Source organism: Telopea speciosissima, chromosome 2 (genome assembly GCF_018873765.1).
Source record: "Telopea speciosissima isolate NSW1024214 ecotype Mountain lineage chromosome 2, Tspe_v1, whole genome shotgun sequence".
Taxonomy (NCBI): domain Eukaryota; kingdom Viridiplantae; phylum Streptophyta; class Magnoliopsida; order Proteales; family Proteaceae; genus Telopea; species Telopea speciosissima.
The window spans coordinates 64865127-64892089 of NC_057917.1; the positions used below are offsets into that span (position 1 = coordinate 64865127).

Below are 26963 nucleotides of genomic sequence, written 5' to 3' on the forward strand. Positions count from 1 at the left end.
TCATATGTATACGTGAAGTTAAAACTGAATTACGTATTCAATTACGATTCAAATAGTTCCAAATAGTACCAAATGGTTAAAATAGCATGTGAAGAAAGCTGACTTCAGTCCGGATTTCCACCTGACTCCTGTCTCCTGAGTTACATCATTGCTTGCATCAAGAGTTGGAAAGTAGACGTAAACCAACCTCAAAAACCTTATCTCCATTGTCCGCTTGGAAGATGTTTCTTTCCTCTTTAGCCAAAGAGCGAGCAAGCAAAGGTGTGGCTTAAGATGTCTTGCGTGTTCATTAGACACGCGTAGTTCAATGCTCAACATATTGAGGTTTGTGAGGCTATGGCCCTTTACTCCAAAAGATCCTGCCATTCCGGGCAGCGTGCAGTCATGTGTAGTATCTGAGTGAGGCAATGTGCATTGACCGCCTTACCCCTGTTTGGGCAAGGTGTTTGGGCAGGGGTAAGGCGGTAAATGCTCACCACCTCATTTCAGGTGTTGCACATGCAGCACTGCTGTTCGGATTGACTGGAGCCTAGTGGGTCTGATGGAGGGTATAAGCCAAGTTGTGGATCACCTAATTGTCGAGTCAGATAATAAATGAGCAATCTCCTACCTCAACGAGCCCCTAGAGCCAATTCCCCTTCATATCCAAGTGGTTGTAAAGGATATACAGCATCTATCCTCCTATTTGCTTTCCTGTAACTTCTTTATATTTCTAGAGAGTCTTACACCTTGGCTGACTCTTTAGCTCGGAAGGCGTTGTCTTTAGAATGTACGATAGCATGGTTGCATTCCACTCTATGGCTAGTGGATCTTTGTAACCCATTAGTTGTGTGTTACTCTCATTCTAATTAATAGATTTCAGTTTACCAAAAAGGTTGGATTTGGAACATGTTTTCAGTGATAACCTAATATTTTGATCTTTTCAATCATAATATCTATTTTATTTATAAAGATGACAGTGCTCTCGACATAGCTTGTTTCTTTGCCACTACTGTGTTAGTGGGACATTTTGATCTTTTGTATACTCCGAACATGATCTGTAATTCCTCTTAAGTAATCTATTTTCTTTTTCTATAAAAAAAATAATAAGACTCAAGAGAGACAAACAAAATGAGGGGACTATCAGTGGTTGGAGAAAATTTTGCTGCCCAATAATCTCCCTTTCCACGCGGAAGGCAAACGTGGAGCCTGAGATCAAATCGGAGAATCCTTGGCTAAACGAAAATTTTCACACCCCGACTCTGATACCACTTGTTAGGAACTTGGGTCACATCCTCAAAAGCTGACCGTTAAGGAGAGGGTGTCCAAATACCTATTAACCCACCTACATCCCCATTCATATCCGTTGTGGGACTATTTTGTTATACCTTATGCGTGGATATGCCAACACTTTTTTCTGGGTGAAATAATTGAGTTATACCACCCATTATTGGCATCTCAAATTATTTTCTCTCAACTTATCATGTATGAGAGCTACTCCTAAATAGCTAAATTAACTTTATTATTGTCCATCGATCTTCGTTTTATCTTCCACCATTCAAACATTCCAACATCATCATTTAGTTACATTAATTATGTTTATATGATGTTTGTTCATTTCTTAACATTCATCTTCATACATCGATCATGCATGATTTTCCGTATAAACATTCTATAAAATCTCTCTTTGAGTTTTAATGAATTATGCCAATCACACAATAGTCTATAAGGACCTCTCCACTTCACCCACCGTGATTTAATTCTTTCGCATAATATTATCCTATATTTTCATTCTTATTAATAAACGAACATAAGTATTTAAAATTTTCAATTTCGGGTATCTCTTTATCATCCTTTCCTACCAGCCATGCATTGCCAGTTCTACTTCTATTGAAGTTATACTCCTCTGCATATTCTATCGTTGTTTGACTTATCTTAAAACTTTTTGATTCAAAACCATATATAGCCGCTCTGGTAACGCAAAATAAACAAAAACATTATTAGATACCCAATTCAACCATCACAACACCATTAGGAAGGAAGGAAAAAAAAAAAAAAAAAAAAAAAACTTACAGTCTTAACTGCCAAATTCAAACATATTATTAATTAGAACTTTGATCTAGGGAGAAGAAAGGAAGCATCAGAACTTCTGTTTCATGGTGATAATCGTCCAACCAAATAGAGAGAGAGCTTGTCCCTAAGGGTAGAAGCATTCTGGTCAACTGATTTACAAAACTCCTGTTGGTATCCACTGTCATGGTAGTGAGAAGAGGGTATTTTGGCTTGGACTTTATCCTTTAGATCAATAAGAATGTTATGAAGCATGCAACAAACAAAAATTATCGTTGGCAATTTATTTTTTCAGGTTTGAGCATCACTCTTTGAACAATCCTCCACCCTTCCTTGAGCATTGCCAATGCTCTTAAAGCCACCATCTTGGTTGCTAGGTGACTTTTGTTGAACTCAACTTCTATCTCTGAGAGCTAGCTCTTTCCCATGATAAGGTGTAATGAGCCATGGAAGGAGGGGAAAACCCACATCTCCTATTATGTATTCCCTCATTTGTGATCCATCAGAAAGCTCTATATTCTCTCCATTCAGTCTTTTTCCTCTCTGACAAAGGTTGAAGAAGCCTGAACTTTGAAGAATTGTAGATTCATTCATGCTTCCAGGCCATCCAACGGAAATATCTCTGATCCTCATATCTGGGTCCACAATTGCTTGCAATATTATGCTGTGATTCTTCTCAGAATCAAACCATACTTCATTAGAGTCAGATTTGGGCAAATGCATCATAATGTGAGTGCTATCAATCACACCACAACAGTTTGGTAAGCCCTTAATTCTCTTAAACTTGGATTTTATTTGTTTCATCTCTTCTTCTGTTGAAGGCCATTTGAGGTGTTTAAGTCCCCTCACTTCCATTGACTCCACGAATCGCCGGGTTACTTGTCCAATCGTTGATTGGCTCAACCCCAGTGACTCACCAATCCTTGCAAGTGAATCACCAGAGCCTAACCTTCTAAGAGCCACAGCAACTTTGATCATATACAGATAAGAGCTTGACATTTCTACTAACAGAACTGTTGGCCAGAAGTTCTTCATTCACAAGTGAACAGATGTATCCAAAGGTACCACTTGAGATCTTGAAAAAAGATTTAAATTTATCAGAACCCTCTGACAAAGACATGCAAGGTCCCTGTGAAAGATAAAATTGTTAAATTTTCTTTTGAGAACTTGAAAGCATGAAGAATGTCAATGTTTCTTGACCGCATATAATTTAATTAGTTCCATTGTTAAGTTTCAAAAACCCTACAATTAGATTGTTTTCAAAAAGGAGGCCGTTTTCCTTCACCCACCCACGGTCAAGGGAGAGGGGTGGGTTCGGATGGTGTCCAAAGGGTATCGGGAACAGTCAAATGGTATTATCGATTTCGTATTGTAAGGACAGAAATTTATGATCCTAGATGGATGTACTTTTAAAAATGGTTAATTATTTGGGAATATTTTTACAAAATTCTAGATATAAGGTTTCAATATCAATGACTCCCCACAATGAGTGGAGGCCACAATAGTCTTTTGGGGCGTTATGACTTCCTACCAAATAGTTAGGGTGTCACAAATGTTTGTGATGCATACAAAAATCACAAGACAGATCTGAGCTGTCCATTTTCATTGTTTTTCCTATTTGAACTATCTGTTCTTCCCCAGAGATGGGATAGTACGTGCACGGTAATAGCTAGATTATTGGTACACGTGTATGGACATACACAATATGCATGTCAATACGGATCTTTGTCCTCTCAAGTGCGGTGCATCTCCCACTGCACTTGGGAGGCTAAAAATCCAATGCACAAGTGAGGTGCTCCATCCAATGCACTGGGTAATGCACCACACTTGAGAGGACAAAAATTCATGTCAATTTATTGAGGTATTTGATTAGATTATGAAATTTGACATATTGCTAATCTAGACCATATCCTCTCGATACAAGGGTCGAATGGTCACATTATCTATCCAAATGGCATGATAGACCATCATATAGGATAAAACGGAGATAAGAAGACATAATTAAGGTTGCAAGTGGTTCTTGAAGAACTTGTTCAACAATCAAGGGGAATAAAAACAAAATGGCAGAATATGTTTATGGCAGATCTGCTTAATTTGCTCTTAAAATGAAACCAAACTCAAAATGCTCAAACTTGTAAAATTAAGAAATTAAAAAAATGGATTTGTTCAATGTACCAGTAATTCTCTTGGAGAACTTGTCCCACCAATCGGTGGTATCCTCTTCCTCCGGAGTGGAGATAGAAGCATCTGGCTTGACCTTCTTTCTCTTTCTGCCACTCGCTGGTCCCATCAGAAATTCTTATAGACAAGACCCACTACACACTACACACTACACAGACTTCCACACCAACACGGCAACAACGGACACAAGCACAGGTAAAGAGAGAGGAGAGAGAGGAGAGATGGTCTAAGGGACAATAAACAAGGAAATTGGAGGAAGTGATGGGTTGTGAAGGACTTTAAATACCTGAACATTCAAAAACGGTTCAGGGTTTAAGATTAAGATAGGCAGTTGTTTTAACGGTGTGGACCTTTATCTGCTGCTGTAACTGGAGCACCGCTGTGCGCATCGTGCGGCTAAACTCGATTACATATTACAGGACTATTGGAGTAGGATTGAAGAGAAGTGATAGGGTATGTCTAGAAACTGTCGACTGATGCGATCACACAAAATGCAGTGACCGAGCGAAAGACATGTACGTTGAGTCGTTGACGGGCACTCTTGGTCACCACTCTCACTCCCCAATACTTGGAGGGGAGAGTGATTGTGAGGGGTAATTTAGGCATATTTTGAAATACCAGGGAAAATAGGAATGTGGAAGTTTGCTTTTATGGGGGAATCATAAAAGAAGTTTGGAGGAGAATTTGAGTAAAAATAGCCTAAGTATAGGGTAGTGATAGTAATTGCGCCAAAATTCCTCTCTCGCTCTCACTAACTTGATTGTGTCGGGTCGAACATGGATTAGTGGACTTTAGTTCCTCTTGCTCGAATGTTTACGTATCAACACCTGTTTATTTGCTTTCATAAATATCCCTTCACCCTATAAATGACATTAAATGAGACAAGTATTGGCCTTCGACATGTACATGCAGAGAATCCATTCTCGGATTAATAAGATCAAAATGATTCTATCGTTGGGGTGTTACACCATAGCCTGAATCGACTGAAAATTTTCAAACCAAACCGAATGACTTCCTTATTGGTTTGGTTTTAGATTGGGAAAGTGTGGAAATAGCTGAAAACCACATCGCACTGAAACTTCCTTATGTATATATACATGGTATACCGAAACCAAATCAGGCCAAACTCCACATTAAACCAATACAAGAAAACGAACTAAACCAAATCCAAACTAAAACTGTCTGAATCCGTACCTTTCCTTATTGGTTTGACTTTGAATTCACCTCTTCTTACACCGTATCTGATTCAACTGGACCAAACTGACCAATTGACACACCTATTCTGACGCTACGACAAATACCTCTCTCTCTACAAAGGTGTCTCTCTGTACGTATATCTTGGTCAATGATTCTCATACCTTTTTCTCTATGGAGTTCTATCCTTCATCGTTAGTCTCCTCTTACGAAGTCTTTCCATGATTGTTGTATCTACATTAAGGATCTCTTTGGTATAATTTCGATTTCAAAATTTCATTGATTTTTTGAAATAAGTCAATAAATAGAATTAAATGCTCATGCACATGCTCTTATTGGGCCTCGTGCTGATACAGGCGCTACATGACTAGTAAGAGATCTCTTGCCCTTTAATAAATTATCTTGATTCTCAAGTAGGTAAAGGTTTATGCTTCTATGTTTTGGTGATGAAACAACTTTGGATGCATGAGAATATTGGGACTATTAACATGTGTTTGATTGTGAAAGCCCTAATCAGTCTCATACACATATCGACATCAAAGAGAGTATATAGTAGAAGTTTATAAAATTAAGATTCTTGGAAGAAAAATGAATGGTTGTCTCAAGCTTGAACCGGAGAGCTTCAAAACTCAAGATGATCGAAGAACTTAATCCTTGAAGCATCATGAAGAAGAAGATATCATTAGCATAGGTTTTTGTGCATTATCGTTTCATTCTTGTATCTTATAAAGTAATAATCTCTCATTTACTTTAAAGCCACTAAGGACCTAACTAGAAAATCTTTGAACTTAGATGCTTAAGAAAGCTGAGTTAAATCTGTGTAGACAACAAAATTGCCGATGTCCGCTTGGTCGTGGAGACATCTGGTCAAACTGGAGTACTTTTCTAAGTCCTTTGTCAAAGGTCATCCGGTGAAGGAAGGTGATGTTTGTATACCCATGCAAATGGAGTTCGGTTCCTCTGCATGTACCAATAGGTGAACTTTACATGTGAGAGTCAATCACTTGTCCGGCCTATTTTTGCCATTTACAAGGGGAGGAGGGGTTTTTATGGCAACAAAATTAAAATGTGATTGCCTCTCACATGTACGTTCACCTGTTGGTACGTGCAGATGATCCATTCTCATGCAAATGCATGGTTATTGTTCAGATAATAAATGGGCCGGTCTCTGAATTAGGAGACGTCTTCATCAGTATGAAGAGGCCCAATAAATCATGTGGACAAAAACCAATAAGCTTGACTCTCAAACATGTCAGAGTCCCTTAGCCAGTTAGACATTTTGTAATCACCCGCTCAGTTTTTATTCATATCTGAGATATTCTCTTATAAACACCTTGAGCCTAGCTATTTAAAGGGGACTATTAGACATTTTCAAACCGATCCCATTTAGTTGAGATAAGGTTATGATTATTGTTATTGTATTAGACACTCAAAGAACTGTAACACAACATTGTTTATGAGCTTTAACCGAATAATCCTTTTAGGCTTTATTTTTTTGTGTAAGAACTTGAGCTTGATTTTGCCATTTCACCTTTTAAGTTGTTAAATTTGTTCTTGTCTCACTTTCTTGAAAGTGTTGTAAGTTCTTTATGTGGTGATTGTCCGCATAAGAGGAGTCACGGGGTGATAGCGTCGGATTTTGGTGTGAGCCTAGGAAAACATAATTGAGTTTGTAATGAAGATTATAACAAGTACAATGTAAGGGTTTGATTACTATATAGGAAATAATTGAGATAATGAAAATCCATGTTTATCCATGTGCAAAGTTTTTGAACATCAGTTTTTTGCCTTCAATTTTTACAATCTCAATTTACTCATTCTTGGGACATCTCTGATCCTAATTCCTAACAATAAGAGTGTCAATTTGGGATCAGAATCGGGAACCGTCAAACTAAAACCTAGTACCAAATAGTCCCATTAATAAACAGGATGGTATTCTAATTTTGGTACCAAATATTAAATGGGACAAGATTCCAACGGTACTAGTACTGAAATACCGGTTAGGAGTGCTATCAAGTTTGTAAATGCATAAACACATTAAAAGCACCATATATGCTCTACAGATCACAAATCTGCCACAAAGTACCAAACATATTTATTTACATGGACATATGATAACTCTATCTTAATTTCACCCAAGGAAAAATCATGAACAACTCCATATACTCCGTCTTCATTCTGCTTATCTTAAAACCTTTTGATTCCAAGGTTGATCTCCAAAACTCTAACTTGGTGTTGATCCCTACTTTTATCTCATCCACCAAAACAATATCATCAGCAAAAAGCATATACCAAGGAAGCTCATCTTGAATGTCTCTGGTTAAATCATACATGATAAGCGCAAACAAATATGAGCTTAAAGCTGATCCTTGATGTAACCTAGTTGTAATTGGGAATCCACTATCTTCACTCATAGTTCTTATATTTGTCACTGCACCATCATACATATCTTTAATTATGTCCACATATTTACTTGAAACATTTCTCTTCTCTAGTAATTGACAGATTGACTCTCTAGTGACTCTGTCATAAGCTTTTTCTAGGTCAATTTATAACCATATGGAGATCCTTCTTGCGATCTCTAGATCTTTCCATAAGTCTCCTAATTAGGTAAATAGCTTCCGTCATGGATCTTGCTAGCATAAAACCAAATTGGTTCTCCGCAATAGTAGTTTCTTGTCTCAAGTTGGTTTCAATAACCCTCTCCCATAATTTCATAGTATGACTCATTAGTTTTATGCCTCTATAGTTATTGCAGCTATGAATATCACCTTTATTTTTTGTAAATCGAAACCACGATACTTCTCCTCCATTCATCTAGCATTTTCCTTGTGCTCGTAATCTTATTAAACAGTTTGGTTAGCCAAGATAAACCATAGATTCCTAAGCTCTTTCACACTTCTATCGGGATCTCATCTGGGCAATGTGCCTTGCCTGCGTTCATCCTCCTTAAAGCTTCTTTTACTTCAGACACCCTAATCCTTCGTATATATCTACGACATGTGGTTTCTTGATGGATAATGCAGTCTTCTGGAACACTATTACTCGAAGTGTGTTCATTTAGTAGGCTGCAGAAATAACCTTCCCATCTCTTCTTAATAACCTCATCCCTTATTAGTACTTTATCATCTTCATTTTTAATACATCTAACATTGTCGAGATCTCTACTCTTCCTTTCCTTCACTCTAGCTATCTTATAAATAACTTTTTCTTAGTGGATAATAGAGAAAGGAATATGACTTTCATTGTCACTGGGAAAATAAGGGGACCTTGTGTGCTTTGCAAGTTCACAGATATCATAAGTAAATTTGTCCACAGAACAGTGCTTTATTAGTAGACTTTGTTAGTTTCGAACGAAATAAGTTGGTTTTGCTGGTTTTGACTCTTAAGGTTTATGGAAACTTAGTTTTTTTGTGATCTTTGGCCAAATCACTCTCATACAAGCAGGGAATGAGTTGTTGGGCAGTAGTGGAACGCATCAAAAGCAACGTTTTGCCACATTTGTGGAAGTTTTGTGCAAGATTCAAAGTTGTGTGGAATAGACCATATTAGAAATGTACACAGTAACATATAATATATGCTACCAACCTAGGGTCCAATATCAAACTACCATTTTGGGTGTGTTTTTTTACAATCTAAGGGTTCCACTATGTTTAGAGGGCCTAAAATAGGGTTTCATAGAAATTTTGGGACCTAATTTGGCCATTTGGACCTCGAAACCTTCTAGATTTCAACCAAAATTTCACGGTATCACGAAATATTTTGATTTCGAACCTGGTCAAAAGTCAAAACCAGACTCAAAACCGAAACCTAAAACCTTGCCCATAATTTTATTAACCACACATACTTAGAACCCCAAACTCATATGTCATCCCACCACTACTTCACAAGTACCTTGCTGATCATCTTTCTACACCATAAAATCAGAAAGATTCGAAGTATGGACACCTTTATCACTTCACTAGTTGAAACATAAAAAGTTTCCTTTCATTTCCAAAAAGCCACCCTTACACCCATGCTATGAAACCTAATAACTTTGAGAACCTATCCACAACTTGATCAGAAACACAAGAAGTTCCCTTTCAATCCAAAAAGGAGTCCCTTTAAAGTGTTCAAGATTCTAGATGATCCATCAAGTTTTGTGAACACTAGGAGATCATCTAAAACCCACCTTTTCGAATGAGAATCAAACAAAGTGCAGAACAAAGTTCCCAAATTGCAAGAGTTACTTGGGAAAATTAACAGAACGGTGAAACAAAATGGCAACTTCGATTGGGTAGGCATATCATAAAAAAATTTTCATTAAAACAAAGGAGATAAATTTTCCTGCCCGCATTCTGACAGTGGACATTGTAAAATATGTGTACCATCATTTGAAAGTCACTATTACAATATCTGAAATTCAGTTTTAGTAACCAAGGATCCAACACAGCCAACCCACTCCTACAAATTCTATTGAAAAAGTTAATAACATTAATGAAAAAGAACTAGGATAAAGAATTCCTAGACCTCATCTCCTTAGGATATAAAAGCTCTCTTACAGCCAATCATGTAGAAACTGCATTCTCGCTAGACAATCAAATTTCATTCTATTCAGTGCAAAATCCACAATACGAACTCCCTCCCAAAAATGGGGGAGGGGAACTATCTACCAAGGCTTAAAACAAGATTTCTGGGAGGACAATTGGATTGTTTTATTTATTGATGTGACACTTCTAATCTCACCCTTTTGCTATCCAAAATCCCCTCTAGACAAACTAAGGCATCAAAGTAATCAAAACCAATTTGATGGGTTGATGGGACTTTAGATAGCAAAAGAGTGGAATCTTTAAGTATCACATGGCACATTAGTAGACAAAGCAATTAATGATGTGCTCTGAGTTTTTATAAATTTACCATCCCAAATTAATCAAACAAAGTTGTGGTGGGATTTTGAAATGCCACATCAGCATTTTTCCACCCCAATTCTCCCACCCTATCTAAGTCTCCTCTAAACAAACGGGGCCCAAGTGTTCTCTACCTACCGATCTGTGTCGATTTTGGATACAGATACCATTTTGTTGAAGGTTATTGAGAGAGGTGTTTCGAGGAATTTTTATCACCTGCGGTTCCCCTGCCCGGTACGATTCCCTAGTGCCTCTAATAAAAGGGGAGTGGACAGTGTGTTCGGTCAGGGGTAGAATGGTCATTTCAGCCCCCCTATGAGAGGAACCGCACAACCGTACCAGTCAGCGAACCTCAAAAGATAAAGGTCTGTGTTTCGAGCCCATTGGTATTCTATAGTCTCTAGTCTATACCTAGCCACGTGTGTCGCTTTCGGATTCATATACTGATATACCCTTTGTTGAGGGTGTATGTTATATTCACGCTTAAATTAAGAATCTCAAAAAAAAAATATCCATCAGTGACTTGTGATGAGACGCGTTCCTTCGATTACCCAAATTTAGTCACGTGTAGTCAATTAATTTGTTAAGTTTCAAAAATGAAAATTGCATTCAAAATTCAACTTTGTAATACAATGCGGGCTAAATCAACTTGTCGGTTGTGACTAATCCTCATGTATAACCCAATTACTAGTGGATTAACCAAGATCAATCCTCCAAGTGGTTCATAAGTGGTGAACTACCCTGATATCCTTTTCTTGCCACAGCCAACTGCCAAGAGAGAATTTTTTTTTCTATTTTAAAAAGGCAAATATGCACTTCTCTATATAAGTTAGAAGTGCATAGATTTCTTTCTTTTATATGTTTGTTTTTAATAAGAAAGTATCAATTTAATAACAAAGGAATTACAAATAGTGTAATTATGTCCCTAGCATCTTTACATACAAGAGAACGTGAAGGGGAAGGATATCTGATATCATCTATACTCGCGAGCTAATCAGCACAATGATTAGCTTTCCTAGCCCCAAAAATTAAAAAAAAACACTGATCTAAGCACAATGGTGAGAGAGCTCCGAGATGTTTTCAAGAAGATGGCAAGTATCCCAATTATGAGCATGTTGCGTGGCATGAAAGTTGTTTCTACAAATGACAAAGATTTCAGTCCACAGGATGCTCTATGAAAGGGAGGCATTGGCTAAGCCAAAATAAGGGTCATCTATGGTGTTCCTACCAATTCATCTTTTTTTGTTTTAACTTCATTACCGAAGTGGTCATGGCAATCTATTCATCCATTTACTCATGTTACCTTTTCCCATTGTTGATTTGATGTGCAAGATGTCAATATAAGTTAGCCGTGTATGGGACCCTTTATTTTTTTCCTCTCTCAATTAAACTAAAAAAATGATAATGTTAATATATTCATCCATAGCTCAATTGGTTGGCTGAAGATAAGAGTAAAAAATTGATTTCTATGCTCTGAAGTGTGTTGCAATGCCCAGTGCATCACACTTGAAAATCCAACCGTCCAACTCTTGAGAAGATGAAAAAGACATTATTGTCCATGTTTTTATGGTTGGATTCTCTAGTGTGGCGCACTGCACTTGAAAGGATAAAAATTCATAAAAAACTCCCTTAAGCAAAGATAGAATTGTTGTCCATTAACCCGATCCTCGTTCTTCAGTGACTACAAAGGATCTTTTTGTTGGGTTTCTCTGAATTTGTGGGTTGTTCTTATGCTCTAGTTGCTGAAGCGTTGGCTGCTCGACAAGCTCTACAACTAGCAGTCTCTAAAGGACATGCAGATGTGTTATTAGAAGGAGATAATCTTCTGATAATAGATATTCTATGGGAAAATTATCCTCTCCAATTCCCTATAGCTTGGTAGTGTGGCAGTGCTAGTGTGGATGTTCGACACGTGGCAGCTCGGACATCTAACGGTATGAGTTCATTGACTTGAGTTCGAACCCTTGGATGTCCGAACTGCCATGTGTCGGACATCCACACTAGCACTATAGCATTGCCGAACGATAAGGAATTGGAGAGGATAATAATCCTATTCTATGCTAAAAGATTGACAACATCTCTTGACATATACTATTTATTATGCTGGATTGTTTTTCTCTTTTTTCTCTGTTTCCCTACGTCTTTGTTTGTCATACGGTCATACCTATAGAGAGGTCAATTTTGTAGCTAAACTAGCTTTTTTTGCTATAACTTCCCAACAATTTACAATTTGGAGCATTTCCCCACCCCCCCTTTTGTACTCCCTCTTCTTGGTACTAATTTTCGTGGGGTTGCTTACCCCCGTTTTGTAAGAAACTCTCTCATTAATAAAATGGTTTTTTTTTCAAAAAACCAATCCTATAATAATTTATCATTAAAATTTGACTGCCACTTATTTTTACCCTATAGCGAGCTTGCAGTGTACTCTTGGATCGATATTGATCACTAATGCACTTGTACGGCCATGTGAGGTAATGGCTACAAAAATTTTCCTTTGTTTTTTTTTGGCCACTAGGCCCCAATGATGGTTGTATTGATGATCTCTTAAATGTAGTTGTTGGTCCTTGCCAACTAACTGGAAAAAATTTTAATGCTACACTTGTAGCAGGAATGTTCTTGCTACAAGGCTAGCAGCCAAGCAAATGAAATAAGGGTAATTTACACATACCACCCATGAGGTTTGACGAAATGATGATTTTACCCCCCAATTTTGGAAAATTCTGTGTACCCCCCTAAGGTTTATAAATGGTAGCAAATAAACCCATTCCGTCAGTTTATGACTAACACTGTTAAAATCAAATGGTAAAGTGACAAAAATGCCCCTTCAAGAAAAAAAATAAAAACCTGCAACTCATCTTCCCCAAATCGATTTGGGGAAGATAAGTTGCAGGTATCCTTGTAGGGAACACCATGGAACCGATCCTGATTCACTCTCCTTCCTTTCCCTCTTCCATTTGCTTTAGGTTTTAACCCATTTGTATCTGTGTTTCTAGCTTTTGCTTTTAACTCTACGATCCATTATTTGTGTTCAAAATCTAGGGTTTGTTAATTGTTACCGTCTTCAAAACTGCAGTTTAAGTTTAAAGAGTAATAACTAATGGGATTTTATGTTGTTTTGATTAGGTTAAAAAATTCCGGATTCGTGAGATGGAGTTGTCATTCACGCAAGGTCGCTGGAACTACGAACAATGGGGTGGATTTGATCCTGTATCAAGCACAAATGCGAAACCTCCTAGAGTTGAGTTGTGGGCTGTCTTTGATGTCCCCAAGATGAGGTCGATTCAACCTGGAAAAATCTGACCCACACCTTCTCGGGTCTCTTCTGTGCTTCAATTAAATTCTATATCTGCACAATTTCCTCCCCATCTCCTTCTTCTCCGCCCAGGTTTCCTCTTCTTCTTCCTAATCTTCTTCTATTTTTTCTGCTCCACATTTCTTTGCACCACAGCCGACAATGGATTCTAGAGAGCTTGAAAAAAAATGATGGCAGCCAATGGATTCTGATTTTGTGTTGGGTTTGGAAAAATGGGAATAAAAGAAAAGAAATAGGGATCCGATGGTTATTGGGAGGGAAAATGGAAAAGGAAATCAAAGACATGATGGGATCAGAAATGATAAATTAGTTGAGGATGGGTGTGGTCATGGCTGGAATTCAGATTGGGGTTTTGTTTAGACAAGGATGTGGGTTAGATTAGAAGTGAAAAGAAATGGAGAGGAGAATCGGTGATGGTGGGATGAGGGTGTTTAGAATGAAAATGATAAAAAAAATAAAGAGAAAAGAATAAGGATGAAAGGAGAAATAGGGGTTAGTGGAGATGATGGCGGTTTTAGCAGAGATGGGTTTTGAGAGAGGGTCGGTGATGGGGTTTCGGAAATGGAAGACGTATTTGCTTTTGGGCTTGGAATCATCTACTGCTTATGCTTCTCCACATTGGAGTTTTCGACCATTCTTGGGTACCCTTAGATATGGTGCTCTACCACGGGAGGTTGTTTTTACTAAGAACCTAACTCCCTGGTTGAAGTTGCTCCCTTGTCGAGATAAAGCTGGGCTTGCTGTTCTAATGGATAGACCTTCTATTTATAGCCTGCAACTCATCTTTCTCCAATCGATTTGGGAAAGATGAGTTGCAGGTTTTTTTTTTTTTTTTTTTAAGGGGCATTTTTGTCACTTTATCTTTTGATTTTAACAGTGTTAGTCATAAACTAACGGCATGGGATTATTTGTTACCGTTTGTAAACCTCAGGGGGGTATGTAGAATTTTCCAAAACCGGGGGGGTAAAATCATCCTTTCGTCAAACCTCAAGGGTGGTATGTGTAAATTACCCATGAAATAATTCACTTCCTCTTTGGGTTCACAAATACCATCCTAGGTTTTAGTATTTTCTAAAATACCATTTTAGATCTCATTTCCTTGGCTGCCGGCCTTGTAGTAGGAACATTCCCGCTACTAGTGTAGCAGCAAATTTTCGTCCCAACTAACTTACTCCTTTGGTTCAAAATCTTCAAAATGTAATTTTCAAACCCAAGGGTTAAATGGGCAAAGAATAGGATTCACATCCTCTACTTCCATCACTTGTACTTCCATCCTATTTCCAAGCCCTATGAGAGCGTCATCTGGACTGACTTGTATCCAACGGTTGACATCAGTCAAATTCAATTTTTTTGAATTTCGTCCATGTCATGATTGAACCATCTTAAACCGCCACTCAAATCGGTTCAAAGGGCCTTCCTCAAACCGAACCCAACCCACCCTTAAACCAAGCATTAGGGTTTGGATCGTTTCAAACAAAAATCCCCAAATATCTCCTTCGTTTTTCTCTTCTTCTTCCCAAAAACGCAGAGCAGAGCAGAGCAAGAGAAGCCCTAAAACGAGTTGAAATCACCGAGACCGTAAGAGGGAAGTGGGGCGGAAGGAACTGGACGACCTAAAACTCTGAGTTGCCCTAAAACTCTAAATTGCCTCACCATCTGTTACCATCCATCGTTCTTTGTTTCGAACGAGAAGCCCTAGAGCTTCATCCATCTATCCATCGTTCTTCTCTTCTTCTTCCCAAAAATGCTATCAAACTAAACTCATCTTCTATTCAGAAATCCCCATTTCATTTCGATTGAAAAGCCCTAAAACGAGTTGCATCTTCTTTTTTAATTTCACAGGGTCAAGATACTGGAAGTGAAGAGATGCTGAACTATTTGCAATTTGATCAAATTTAATTCTTTTGTACTAATAAAAAATCCAGGCTACAGTGTATAGAGGCTATGAATCTCTGGAAATCTGATTAGAACGATGAAATACTTTTTTGACTTGTTGCTCCACCCTAATATACTTTCGGTTTTGGCCCCAGAAAAGTCGAATAATCACCATTGTTGAGGTCACATCATGTTATAAAGAGTAAGGACTGGGGACCAACTCAACTCCATAGAGAGATCCAGACATTTATTCATCATATGACCCTCCAATGACATGAGCAGTGAAAGCAGAGAAGTATTCAAAAGTTGTAACTAGAGAAGAGATAAAAAGAAAGAAAAAAAAAAGTAGAACTTGTTAATGGATTCTCTGTTTTACAACATTTTCTCTGTTTAACTAGTGAAATCTTTCAACCCCGCAATCCATCAAAGTTCTTCACTTCTGAATTTCAAAGTCCCAAAGAGAACCTTACACAGGAGTAGGAAAATGCAAAGAGGAAAGGAAATTGGATTTCTCCTTTTTCTTGCTCTTAATCCACTCTCTTCTCTCCATCTATATCTCATACTATTCCTACAAGCTTCTGTGGTAAAATCCCCATTGAATCGCCTTTCTCTCTCCAGAATTTAGTTGAATCTTCTCTTCTACACCCTCTGCTTCTCTGCAAATCCGAAAAGCTTTAGTTTAGAACCTCCATTAGTCTTTTCCTGAAAGCTTATGTGGTTATGGGCTTCTTCTCTGCTCTGCGTTTTTGGGAAGAGGAAGAGAAAGAACGAGCCAAATCTATTTGGAGATTTTTGTTTGAATTGTTTAGACCCTAGTTTGGTTTAAGGGTAGGTTGGGTTGAGTTTGGTTTGAGTAAGGATGATTCGATTTGAGTGGGGGGGGGGTTTAAGGTGGTTCAATCATGACATGGGTGAAATTCAAAAATTTATGAATTTGACTGATGTCAACCGTTGGATATGAGTTAGGCCAGTTGGCACTCTCATAGGGCTTGGAAGTAAGATGGAATTACAAGTAATGGAAGTAGAGGATGTGGATCTGAAAGAATAACACTTCAGATAAGTGGTACTGAGTTCGGCGCTCTAAGGCTATGTTTGGATGTCAAGAAAAAAACATCAAAATAATTTAAATTCGAAGAGAAAGATAGACAAATAAATCAATTGTATATCATCATGATTTTTGTCTCTTTATTTTTTATTGTTTAAATTTTATTGGCATCCACACATAGCCATAGGGCCTCCCGATAAAAAAAAAAAACCGATGCTTGATCATGTGGCTCCTATGCCAAGACTTAGAAACGTGTAAAATTACTGCAAACCTCTCTTGAAATAAATAATACCATCATGTTGGTGCATGGTTGGAAAACCGGGTTTTCTCAGTCGACTCTTCTTTTTGCAAAATAGGTGTCAAACCTGATCAAGATCAACCATGTTTTATCTTATTTTTTAATACAATAAATATATATAAATTAATAAAATATATATATATATATATATATGTAAAAGGGAAATCCAAGACCTTCTTGATAAAAATTTAATCAATAAAAGCAAGTCACCTTGGAGCTGTACTGCTTTCTACGTTAATAAAAACGCTGAAATAGAAAGAGGGACGCCCAGACTTGTCATAAACTACAAGCCTTTAAATGAAGCCTTACAATGGATCAGATACCCTATACCAAATAAATTATATATATATATAATTTATGAGAAAACTATTAAAAAAATCAAAGAATCATATATCAATGCATTTTGAGTTTCCCCCGATTTTCTACCGTTGCAGGCAGATTCTAGGGTTAATCGACTCCGATCGAATCTGAATCGGGAATTGGTAGTCACCGATTCCGGATTTTAAACCCTGCCTGTGCCAAACCAACCCAACCTGGTTAGGAATTTGGAACGGAAGTACCAAAGTGGAAGAACAGAGAGACGGGGAAACATCAAGGAGGGAACGAAATAAAGGATAGGAACTAGCCTCCACTGTTGCCGAAGCAGAGGGAGTGTTTATCAACAGCCTTCACTGGGTCGCCGAAGTACAGAGAGAGAGAGAGAGAGAGAGAGAGAGAGAGAGAGGGAGGGAGGAAATGTCCAGGCGACGATTGCTTGTGTTGCTGAAGCCCGGGAACGCCTATCGACCCAGTTGTTCGGACGGCGTCTCACGCGTTAGAAATCCTCAAGTATTATCATTCTTTCGCCATAATCGCCGATTCGGCTTCCAATGTGTTAAATGTCTTGTGTGTTTTGTTTTTTATTTTAAGATAGATTGGAGTTCTTTCTTAATCGGTCCTTCTCTGGATGATTAGTGTTTTATTCTCGATGAATTGTACTGGGAGATATTTTCAGAACATGGAAACATCAAATAACAAGGGAATTGATAACGAATAATGGACGAACGAGTGACAACCCACACTCCCTTCTCCAACCTGTTTGCGTTGACTGTCACAAGCGGAAGAGTTTTTACTAATCATAACTCATGAATGACTGTAGTTTTTCAGCTCGTTTTGAAGCAGGGAAGGGAAAGGCTTACCGAACTTGCCCGGCCCTAACTGAGTTAATTGATCAATCACCACCGCTAAATGATTCAATTAGATGTGCTTACCGTTTAGCAATTCCAAATAATGTGTACTTATAAAATTTTAACTGTTTGTTCCGTTGCGTTAGCCCAAGTTTCCCTTTTCTGGGCAAATGAGTTTTCCAAGCATTGCGAATGCAACAGTTGATTACATCCATTTCTTTTCTTTTGCCCTTCTTGATGAGTTCACTGTGTGTGTTCCTTGTTTTTAGATGTTGACGTATAATCTTACTCTGAATGCTATATACAAATAATTATTACAGAATCTAGGTGTTGCTGTGGGATATGGTATCCTAGATAGTGAGATTTCTTTAGGCCTTATGATCTGAGGTTTCTATCAGAACTGGTAAGCAGAAAAAGAGCAAACCCGTGTGCTGTCTATGTAATGCAGTGCTAATCCCGAACCAGTGAAATCCTGTGGGAGATTAGCTTACAACAGGATCGCAGAAGAAAAGAAAAGGAAAAAAAAAAAGACAAACCAGATTTGAAAAGAAAACTACTAACAGAATACAAATAGGTCTGATTTGGCCCTTAATCAAGGCAAAGGGTTTGATTTTAGCGTTGAATATCTCTGCAAAGTGTGATAAAAATTCAAAATCTGATGGTCAGATTCACACTTGTGGAGTAATCCTACCTGAGGAAGGACAAAACAAAAACTGTAGAATCGATGGTCAATATTGGGGTTCTAAACAAAGATCAACTAAGGCTCTAATAACTAATTGAAAAATAACAGAATTTACAAAACATAACCAGAAATCTGAAATTGTATGAATCCTAGTTATAGTAGAATTTCAGAATTTGATTGAAAAGTTCAGATTTTGAGACCGTCACAAGATTCAGAACTAATAGCAAAACAGAGAACTGAAATCAGAATTCAGAGATCATTATAAAACAAGAGCTGGAGAAATCCAAGTTGAAGTAGGAAACTAGAAATCTAGAATTCAATGGGGAATGTGGGTTTTTTGCGAATAGAAACTGAAATAGAGTAGAAATAAAAGAAATAAAAGAAAATGTAGAAAAGATATGAGAAATCACGACTGATCTGCAAGGTTGGAATCACCACCAGTACCTCAACTTTGGAATCCCCACTAAGGGTTCTCGGAGTCACCACCAGGTAGCCTACGGAATAATCTCAATAGGGAGCATTTTTAATCACCACAGAACCTAAAGCAACAAGCCAAATATATTACTCAAATTCGTGTACTATGCTGGACCTCCTTACAAACTTATATAGAAGACTCATAAACATACTCAAACTCAAAAAAAGAAAAGCTTAAACCAATCCTGAACTAATAAGGTAACATAATTTGAAATAATAAAGGAAACTGACCCAAATAAGGATTCTAGCTAAACTAATGAAGTAAATCCCTTATTTTAGCCCCATTAAAGGGGCCCATTACAATGAAAAATTGAAAACCCATTGGTGTCTACGTGAAGATGTTTCCCTTGAGTGCCTTGGTCTCATTCAGTAGACACTAAATTGGAGATATTGTTAGACCTACATGCTCTTGGAGAAACTGATGATGGCAAGAGGTATGAACATATGATTAATACTTTCAACCTCTTTACGTGGATTTCTACCCAATTCTCTGCCTACCAACTTGCTATCTCACAAAACTTCCCAGGGGCAACTCTTTGTAGGAACAAATAGCTTTTCATGGAGCCTGGTGTGCTCCAAATGAACATCAAGTAATAAGCTTTTGTACTTCAAATAATAGCGTCCAACACTTGTGATTGATGCGTGTGCCACTAAAAGCATGCTTTTGAGAAGAATCGGTGGTAGAGTCATGCCAATGTTTGATCCTCTGTCTATCGGAAGCTTCACATGACTGCAATAGCAGGTGAACCAAGATGATAGGAAGAACTATGTACTATGTATTTTGACTTAGGTATGATTTTGATAGGTTGTGTCTGGTCACATGACATTGGTACTCCTATGTGTATCCTTTATGCTAGACCCAATAAACTAAACCAAACCCAAAATGAATAGGCCCATTTTCTTTTCTTGTTGGAATTATGCATCAAAAGGACTGCATAGACTTTTAACGTGAAAGGGTTCTTCTCTAGTAATCAGGTTCTGCCAGTTGATATGGCAGCTAAGAACATGTAGGAGGACTGTGGTGATGCAGCTCAGCCTTACTGGGATGAAGCAATAGGTGGGGATTGGTGGTGATGCCCTTCCCGCAGGTCTAGTGGTGATTCTAGGTCATAGCTTTTTTTATCTCTCTCAATCTTGTTCTTCCTTGGATTTATCAGTTACCTGATCTCAGGTTTTGCAAAATTTTATGTTCTGTTTTAAAGGGAAGGAACTCAATGATGCGTGGGGTTCAGGATAGAGGATACACATAGGAGTTACCAATGTCAAAGGTCAGGATAGCTAAATTACTCCGAGTCCAAGATTGGGTGTTCGATCGAAGTTTATATATTGGCTGCATAGATAGCGAATCTACAACTCTCATGCTGTTGCTTGTTTATTTTAGAGCTTCCACAGGTGGATTCATGTGGAACTTATATCCTTCTCTCTTTCTTTTGTTCTATTTATTGTTCTTCCAACCTGCTATGGTCTGAACCTGTCTGTTTAAAGCCATTATCCATAATCAGAAGCTTTCAAAATAATTCTTTTATTACTTGTCCCCGGTCCCCAAATTTTCTTTTTGTTAGTGGTACAGAAAGATCCTAACCATTCCGTACCTCATATTGCAATCACCCGTGTCCACCTTAAAGTGACAAAAGCAGCAACTATTCACCAGCTGGAGATCACACAGTCTCCTAAGGTATAATCATTTTCATCTCTTCAAATTGACCCTTTTAGCTAATTACTTGTTACCCCGCATCTAATTTACCCTACCGTTCCCCTAAATTAGCAACTTGTAGGTCCCAAAAGACCAACCAACAACTGCCTACGACCATATTCTTCCATTAAAGTTCATTTAGCATTGTTGGTTCTGGCTTAGCAGGGAAATTATTTTTTTAGATGTAGTACTTTGCCTGTCCGTTTCATAACAATTCTTCTTTTTAATAAATATTTTGTCTATATTTTTGTTACCAATCACAGAAAAACAATCCAGACAACTTTCTTAGGTCTTGTTATTGGATCGATTTACTTATTGTTTCTGCAAAACATGATCGTGCAGTTTGCAGCTCAATCTTGTTTTAGTCACTTAGCTTGCAGTTGAATGTTGAAACTAACCGAATTAGTTGCTGTTTGGCTTTCTAAGGTTGGGTATTATGTTGAGAAAATAGAAACTGTGGGGCATGTTTTTGACCAGATGCAAGGTGTTGATGAATCAAATGTCGTTCATGTTAGGTGGAATTATTGGATAAATGTGAAGAATGAACAATTTTTACATGGAGAGCTCTTCAATTGGTCTCCTAAATTGATGAACTCAAGGAACAACCATAATTGCAGTTAGTTCTTTAAAATTAGGATGAGGAATATTTTGGGAATGAAATGAATTTTAGTGTTTTTAAGCAATCAGATTGTTTCAATCTTTAGTCCATCCTGCTTTCTTTAAGAACTCTTTTAATGATTTTATTCCCTTGATGGAGTACTATTTATTGTAAATGTTTGACTCTGATTTCTTTGAGCTTGGTTAAGAAAACAAAAAAGAGCACTAATGCTGGAAGCAATTTCCTTTCTTAGTTTTCCCTGGCGTATTTTTTTGCAGTTCGCCCAAAAAAAATGTATAGTTTGTGCCTTAAGTTTTAGCGCAGGAAGATCTTCATTTGTATTGTGCATTTCAGTCATTTGGTTAATCAACCAATTTAAAATAGATAAACATTGGGATGGCCTAAGCTCCAACATACCTATAACTCCAGTAAGCCATATTTTGTCAATATGAGGTTGGTTATAAAAATCCTGTTATATCAATCTGCTGTATCTAAGACCATATCAGTATTCATCAGGTTCCACTGACATGGCAAATCCCCTTTTTACCCTTCTCCATTTACAGTAAGAGCCTTCAACTTATACCATGTCATTTCTCCACACTCATGCTGTCATTTGTTTTCCATGCACATGAAATAACCATCTAATCGGCTTTCCACGGTCATCCATCTCAACATCTTCTTCTCACCTCTGCTTGTTTTATAGTTACCTTTCTTATTTCCCAACAATTTGGTCCATACAGCATGGCTGGTCATGGAGCCATTGTTATATACTTTTCTTCATTAGTAACACAACACTCCAGAAGGATCTATCTACTTTGCGCACCTTGATCTAATAATGGGAAACACCCCTTTGAAATCTCAGCCTATCTCTTGATTACCAGACCAAGACGACAGAAATGACATTCAGGTGTCTTTTGACCATCAATACTAATTATTCCTCATTTCTTCTCTTACGGATATTTTATACTCAAGTTGGTTCCATATATTCTGTTTTTGTTCCAACTCAACCTAAGAAACCTAAGAATTTTTTTATCCAAAAACATCTTTCCATAATTCTAAATTGGAATCCACCCCCTCTTCATTATTGCAGAGCAAAATCATGTCATCAACAAGAAAAAGAAAAAGGAAAATCCCTCTATAATTGATTGAGAAACATATATATTGTACATAAATGGCAAGTGAGATTTATGGTACGGGTCTTATTTCTAGGAATTGTTGCATGTCTGGAAAAGAGAGGACCTATATTATTTGTGTGATTCATGGATTGTTATCTGTTTGATATTAATTAACATTCCGGTGTCAACTTTAGTACCTGAATGGAGAAGTGAGGCAAGATAGGTGAATCAATGCCTTTCGGTTGAAACTCTAAAATGATGTGAACTAGATAATATTCACATCAACTCCATTTTTCAATCGTGGTTTTGTCTGATACTTGTTTCCATTCTTTTGTGTATTGATCATTTAGAAGGATGTCAGAGTTTACAGGGTTCTTGCAAGAGTTGTTCTTCCTCTATCCCTAACTTCATTGATGAAATACCACCATTCTAAAGGATTTCTTAGAGATAACTCATCTACAATTACTGGTCCGGTCAAATCTTTGGTAAGTCTCTCTTTTCCAAGCAGTCTCCAGGAAATGGAAGTAGACTTTTTAACTGCTGGAAAATTACTTTATAAGAAGGGGAATGAAAAGACATCAAGTGTGGGATTGAAGAGGAATTGAAGGGGAATAAAGATGAAGACAAAATCTACAGGTAGGGAGGGGCAAGGGTTGATAGGTTTTACAGTAGATCAATGTTTAATTATTCTTAGAGCTATTGACATGATTTCAAAGCTTTGTGGAGGTGGGTGAAGAAGCTTTGGGTGTGTTTGAGATCTAACATTTGACTGCTGCAATCACTTTCTTAAGGGAATGGAAATGTTATTATTACAAGCCAAGAATCATTAGGTTTAGTTGTGAAACTGGAACCCCCCATGGGAAAAAAAGGCCATTAATGGGATACACTCTCCTCAATTTCCGCTGTGACTGTCCCCAAGATGGCCAGTATATCCAGAGATTCTAGATCTTTTCAGTCCACATCTCCTTGCAACAAAGATTTTGTTTTGTACATGGGAAGGCCTGTTTGGGCATTGGATTGGTGTCCAAGAGTTTGTCAGAGTTCTGACTGTAATATTTCTTGTGAGTACCTTTCTGTTGCTGCGCATCCTCCTGAACATAGTTGTCAAGGCGGCTAGGCAACACAAGGTGGTCGAGGAGGATAAAAAACCAAGGCGACACCAACAAGGTGCCTAGCCGCCGCCGTGACAACTATGCTCCTGAATCTTTGTATCACAAGATAGGTGCTCCGCTGGCCAGCAGAGGTCTCATTTAGATTTGGTGCCTCTTAAATGTTGATGTAAAAGTGGGGGGCTTGCCACCTCAGAATGAGCCAAAAGGAAGATCTTCTAGAAGAATCAAATCCATTGAAGAGGCAAAGAGGGAGACCTAGAAAAGAAAAAGGTCTTGGAAGAATCAACTCAATGAAGAAGCCATGAGGGTGACCAAGAAAGAAGAAGGCAATAGAAGAATCAGGCGACATAAACAGAAGTAGCCAGTTTGTTCCAGCACTTGCTGTTGAAATTCCAGGAGATTTAGATCAGTTTCTTGCTAGTAGTGGGGTTGGCATGCATACTATTGAACAGGCTATACTACAAAGATGTGATACAGATTCTGTGTTTGTGACGGGACCCCAAGAGTGCTTCAGCCAGCAATTGTCAGCTTCTAAATAGATGCCAAAACAACCCTGCAGCAGAAAAGAACGAGAGTCAAAGCTAGGTTTAGGAGTGATTCTGATGGTGTTTGCCAATCTTTGTCTAACCACAACGAAGATAAAGAATCTTCTGTTGTGGTTTTACAAACAAACAATAGCTCTAGGAAGTATCTTGCAGCATCAAGTCAAAATGTGCCAAATGATGGGTCCTTGGAAGTTACTACTACTTGTCTTCCAAAAGATATTGCTTTGCCTAGGCTTGTGTTATGTTTGGCCCACATGGCAAAGTGTTGGGAGGTTCCTTCTGTGAGTACAATCAAAGTTCTATATTCCTCTTGTTATAAGGAGGCTACTGATCCTTATTTTGTGACACTGGAGCCGGTCTTAAGGTGCTCAAAGTTGAAGTTTGAGGACACAGAGTATTTATCTAACAATGGAATGGTCATCATCATCCTCACGTGATTTAATTCTAGCTGGATGCCATGATGGAGCAGTTGCTTTGTTGAAATTCTCTGCAAGACGTTCATCTGAAGATACAAGGCCTTTGCTTTGCTTTAGTGCAGATTCTGTCCCTCTGAGAGCGCACTTGCTTGGGCGCCCAATGGAATTGACCCAGAGAGTGCAAATGTTAAAGTCACAGCTCGACATGAAGGCCTAAAATTTTAGGACATTTGTGATCCATGCCATCCTCTATGGGACCTGAGTTATGTACGATGTGTTGTATGCAGCCTGGATTGGCTGTCAGATCCAAAATCTGTCATTTATCCTAGATGATGGGACACCACGGATTCACAGTTTGTTAAGAGCTGGGTATGATGTTCCGGTGACCAGAAAACCTTCTGTTGGGACACAACAGCAGGGATTGCACGGTTATTACTGTTCATCATTTTCAATATGGAGTGTTCAAGTGTCACCATCAGCGGGTTTGGTTGCATATTGCGGTGCAGATGGTAACGTTCTTCATTGTCAGGTTACTGCAAAAGCAGTGGAGAAGGATCCTTTATGCAACCAGGCCCCTCATTTTTTGTGTGGATCGCTTACCGAGGAGAACTCGGCTCTTAGTCCATTGCCACACTTGCCCTTCCCTATGAAGATATCCCTGAATGAGTATGGTGCTACCCCAAGATCTATTCGGGGGTTCGTTTCGTTGGCAAATCAAAATCCAGCCTCGGGTTATGTGGCTAATTTTAGTGTAGGATTTGAATTTGAGAACGCACTGGCTGGCCCAAGTAGCAGAGCCATGGAACTAAATCTTGGTCAAAACTGATCGAAATCTCTGAGTTGTCTCGGTTTCGGGCCTGGCTGAAACGAAGCCCAGTGTTGAACCAAGTAGCAGAGCCATGGAACTAAATCTTGATCGAAACTGAATCAACTGATCGAAATCTCCAACTTGTTTCGACGAAGCCCAGTGTTGAAACCTCGAAACAAGATCCTGCACGTCTCGGTTTCGGGCCTGACCGAAACCAGGTCTGAAACCAAGATCTCGATCCTTGAGCTGAGCAGCAAAGCGAAAAACTAGCAAGAAGAAAGAACCTGATCCAAACCAATAATCCATAGCTGAAGAAGAGCTGGAGAATTTGCCAAGGGGTGGGAATGAGAAGTGTGAAACAGGGAATTAAATTGAAGTATTTCCTCCCAAGGACATAGCCATGCATAGAATGATATGAACAAGGGTAACGAAAGATGGCTTTGTTGGAGGAGCTGCTGGTATTGTCCGGTGCCAACAGATTGATGTGTCTTGTGTTACAAAGAGAAAAGAAATCAAGAAGTAAAAAGGTGTCATGCAGCTTATCTAGCATATGCCTCTATTCCGTTATAGAGCTGTAAATAATTTTTTCCTTTTTACTGAGAATGAAGCAGGTTATTTATTTTTCGCAATGAGGAAATAGATACAAGAAAATATTGAATGTTATCTTTAAGCATCATGCATCCATAAATACATTTCCAGTAGGTGGTGGATCCTTGTAGCTGCATCCTAATATTTAGCAGTGAGCTGTGAGCCAAACCCATTTAACTTGAATCTTGTTTGAGAAAAAAATTTGGTGATGGATATTGGCTTTTCAACTTTACGTAATATTATCATTTCTGCTTGATTTAATAGAAAATAATGAATTTTTTTTTCTTCTAGAAATTAGTTATTGACATCTAGATGAATCTATTTTTTCCCCCCGGAGAACAGCAATAGATAAAGCTTGTCATTTGTGTAAATTATGGAATTAATTTGAAACTTTAGATTTAGATTGGCTGTTTTTTTTTTCTCTCAAGAAAATGACGTACGTGATTGTAGATTCTATGTCATTCTCCATAAAGTAAGTAGATATAAATTGTTGGCTTCTAAATTTATTTTATTCATGGAAATGAGGATTGTTCTTCTACCTGTGATGTGCCCCCAACCTTCTGGAAGATCTTTTCAATATCCCACAATCTTTTTTCTACTACATTACCCTACTATTTGAGTCAATAGTATTTTGATTTGTAATTTAATCTCTGTTGAGGACATTGCAGATTCTAGGTTACTTGGAGAACAGGTGTAAGGTTCACATGGATGCAGTCAAATTTTGTCAAGATATTTTGCGGCGAAAGGCGGTTGACTGGGAGCCTATTTTGCGGAGTGATCTAGTGCAACCTATCCGCAATGTGGATCTGGTTGTCACTATTGGTGGTGATGGCACTCTTTTGCAGGCAAGTCACTTCATGGATGACTCGGTTCCAGTTCTAGGAGTGAACTCTGACCCCACACAAGTCAATGAGGTTAGTGTGTT

General features: G+C 38.2%; 2 protein-coding genes and 1 pseudogene across 3 annotated transcripts in view; 2 read left to right on the forward strand and 1 right to left on the reverse strand.

Moving 5' to 3' along the window:
• Positions 1–26963, forward strand: part of LOC122652653 (NADH kinase) — a 27933-nt gene continuing 970 nt past the window's right edge. The window contains exons 1-3 of one of the 2 annotated variants that reach the window (XM_043846460.1): positions 1–6; positions 17550–17669; positions 26707–26952. In XM_043846460.1, the coding sequence (XP_043702395.1) occupies positions 17577–17669; positions 26707–26952 (339 nt within the window). In that variant the 5' untranslated portion in view covers positions 1–6; positions 17550–17576. Of the gene's footprint in view, positions 7–17530; positions 17670–26706; positions 26953–26963 lie in introns of those variants that run through there. The other variant, XM_043846459.1, reaches the window with a different exon arrangement.
• LOC122652650 lies at positions 2132–4339 on the reverse strand (annotated as a pseudogene).
• Positions 23977–26963, forward strand: part of LOC122652658 (16.9 kDa class I heat shock protein 1-like) — a 14314-nt gene continuing 11327 nt past the window's right edge. The window contains exon 1 of the mRNA XM_043846464.1: positions 23977–23991. The gene's annotated coding sequence lies outside the window, so the exon portion shown is untranslated. The remainder of the gene's footprint in view (positions 23992–26963) is intronic.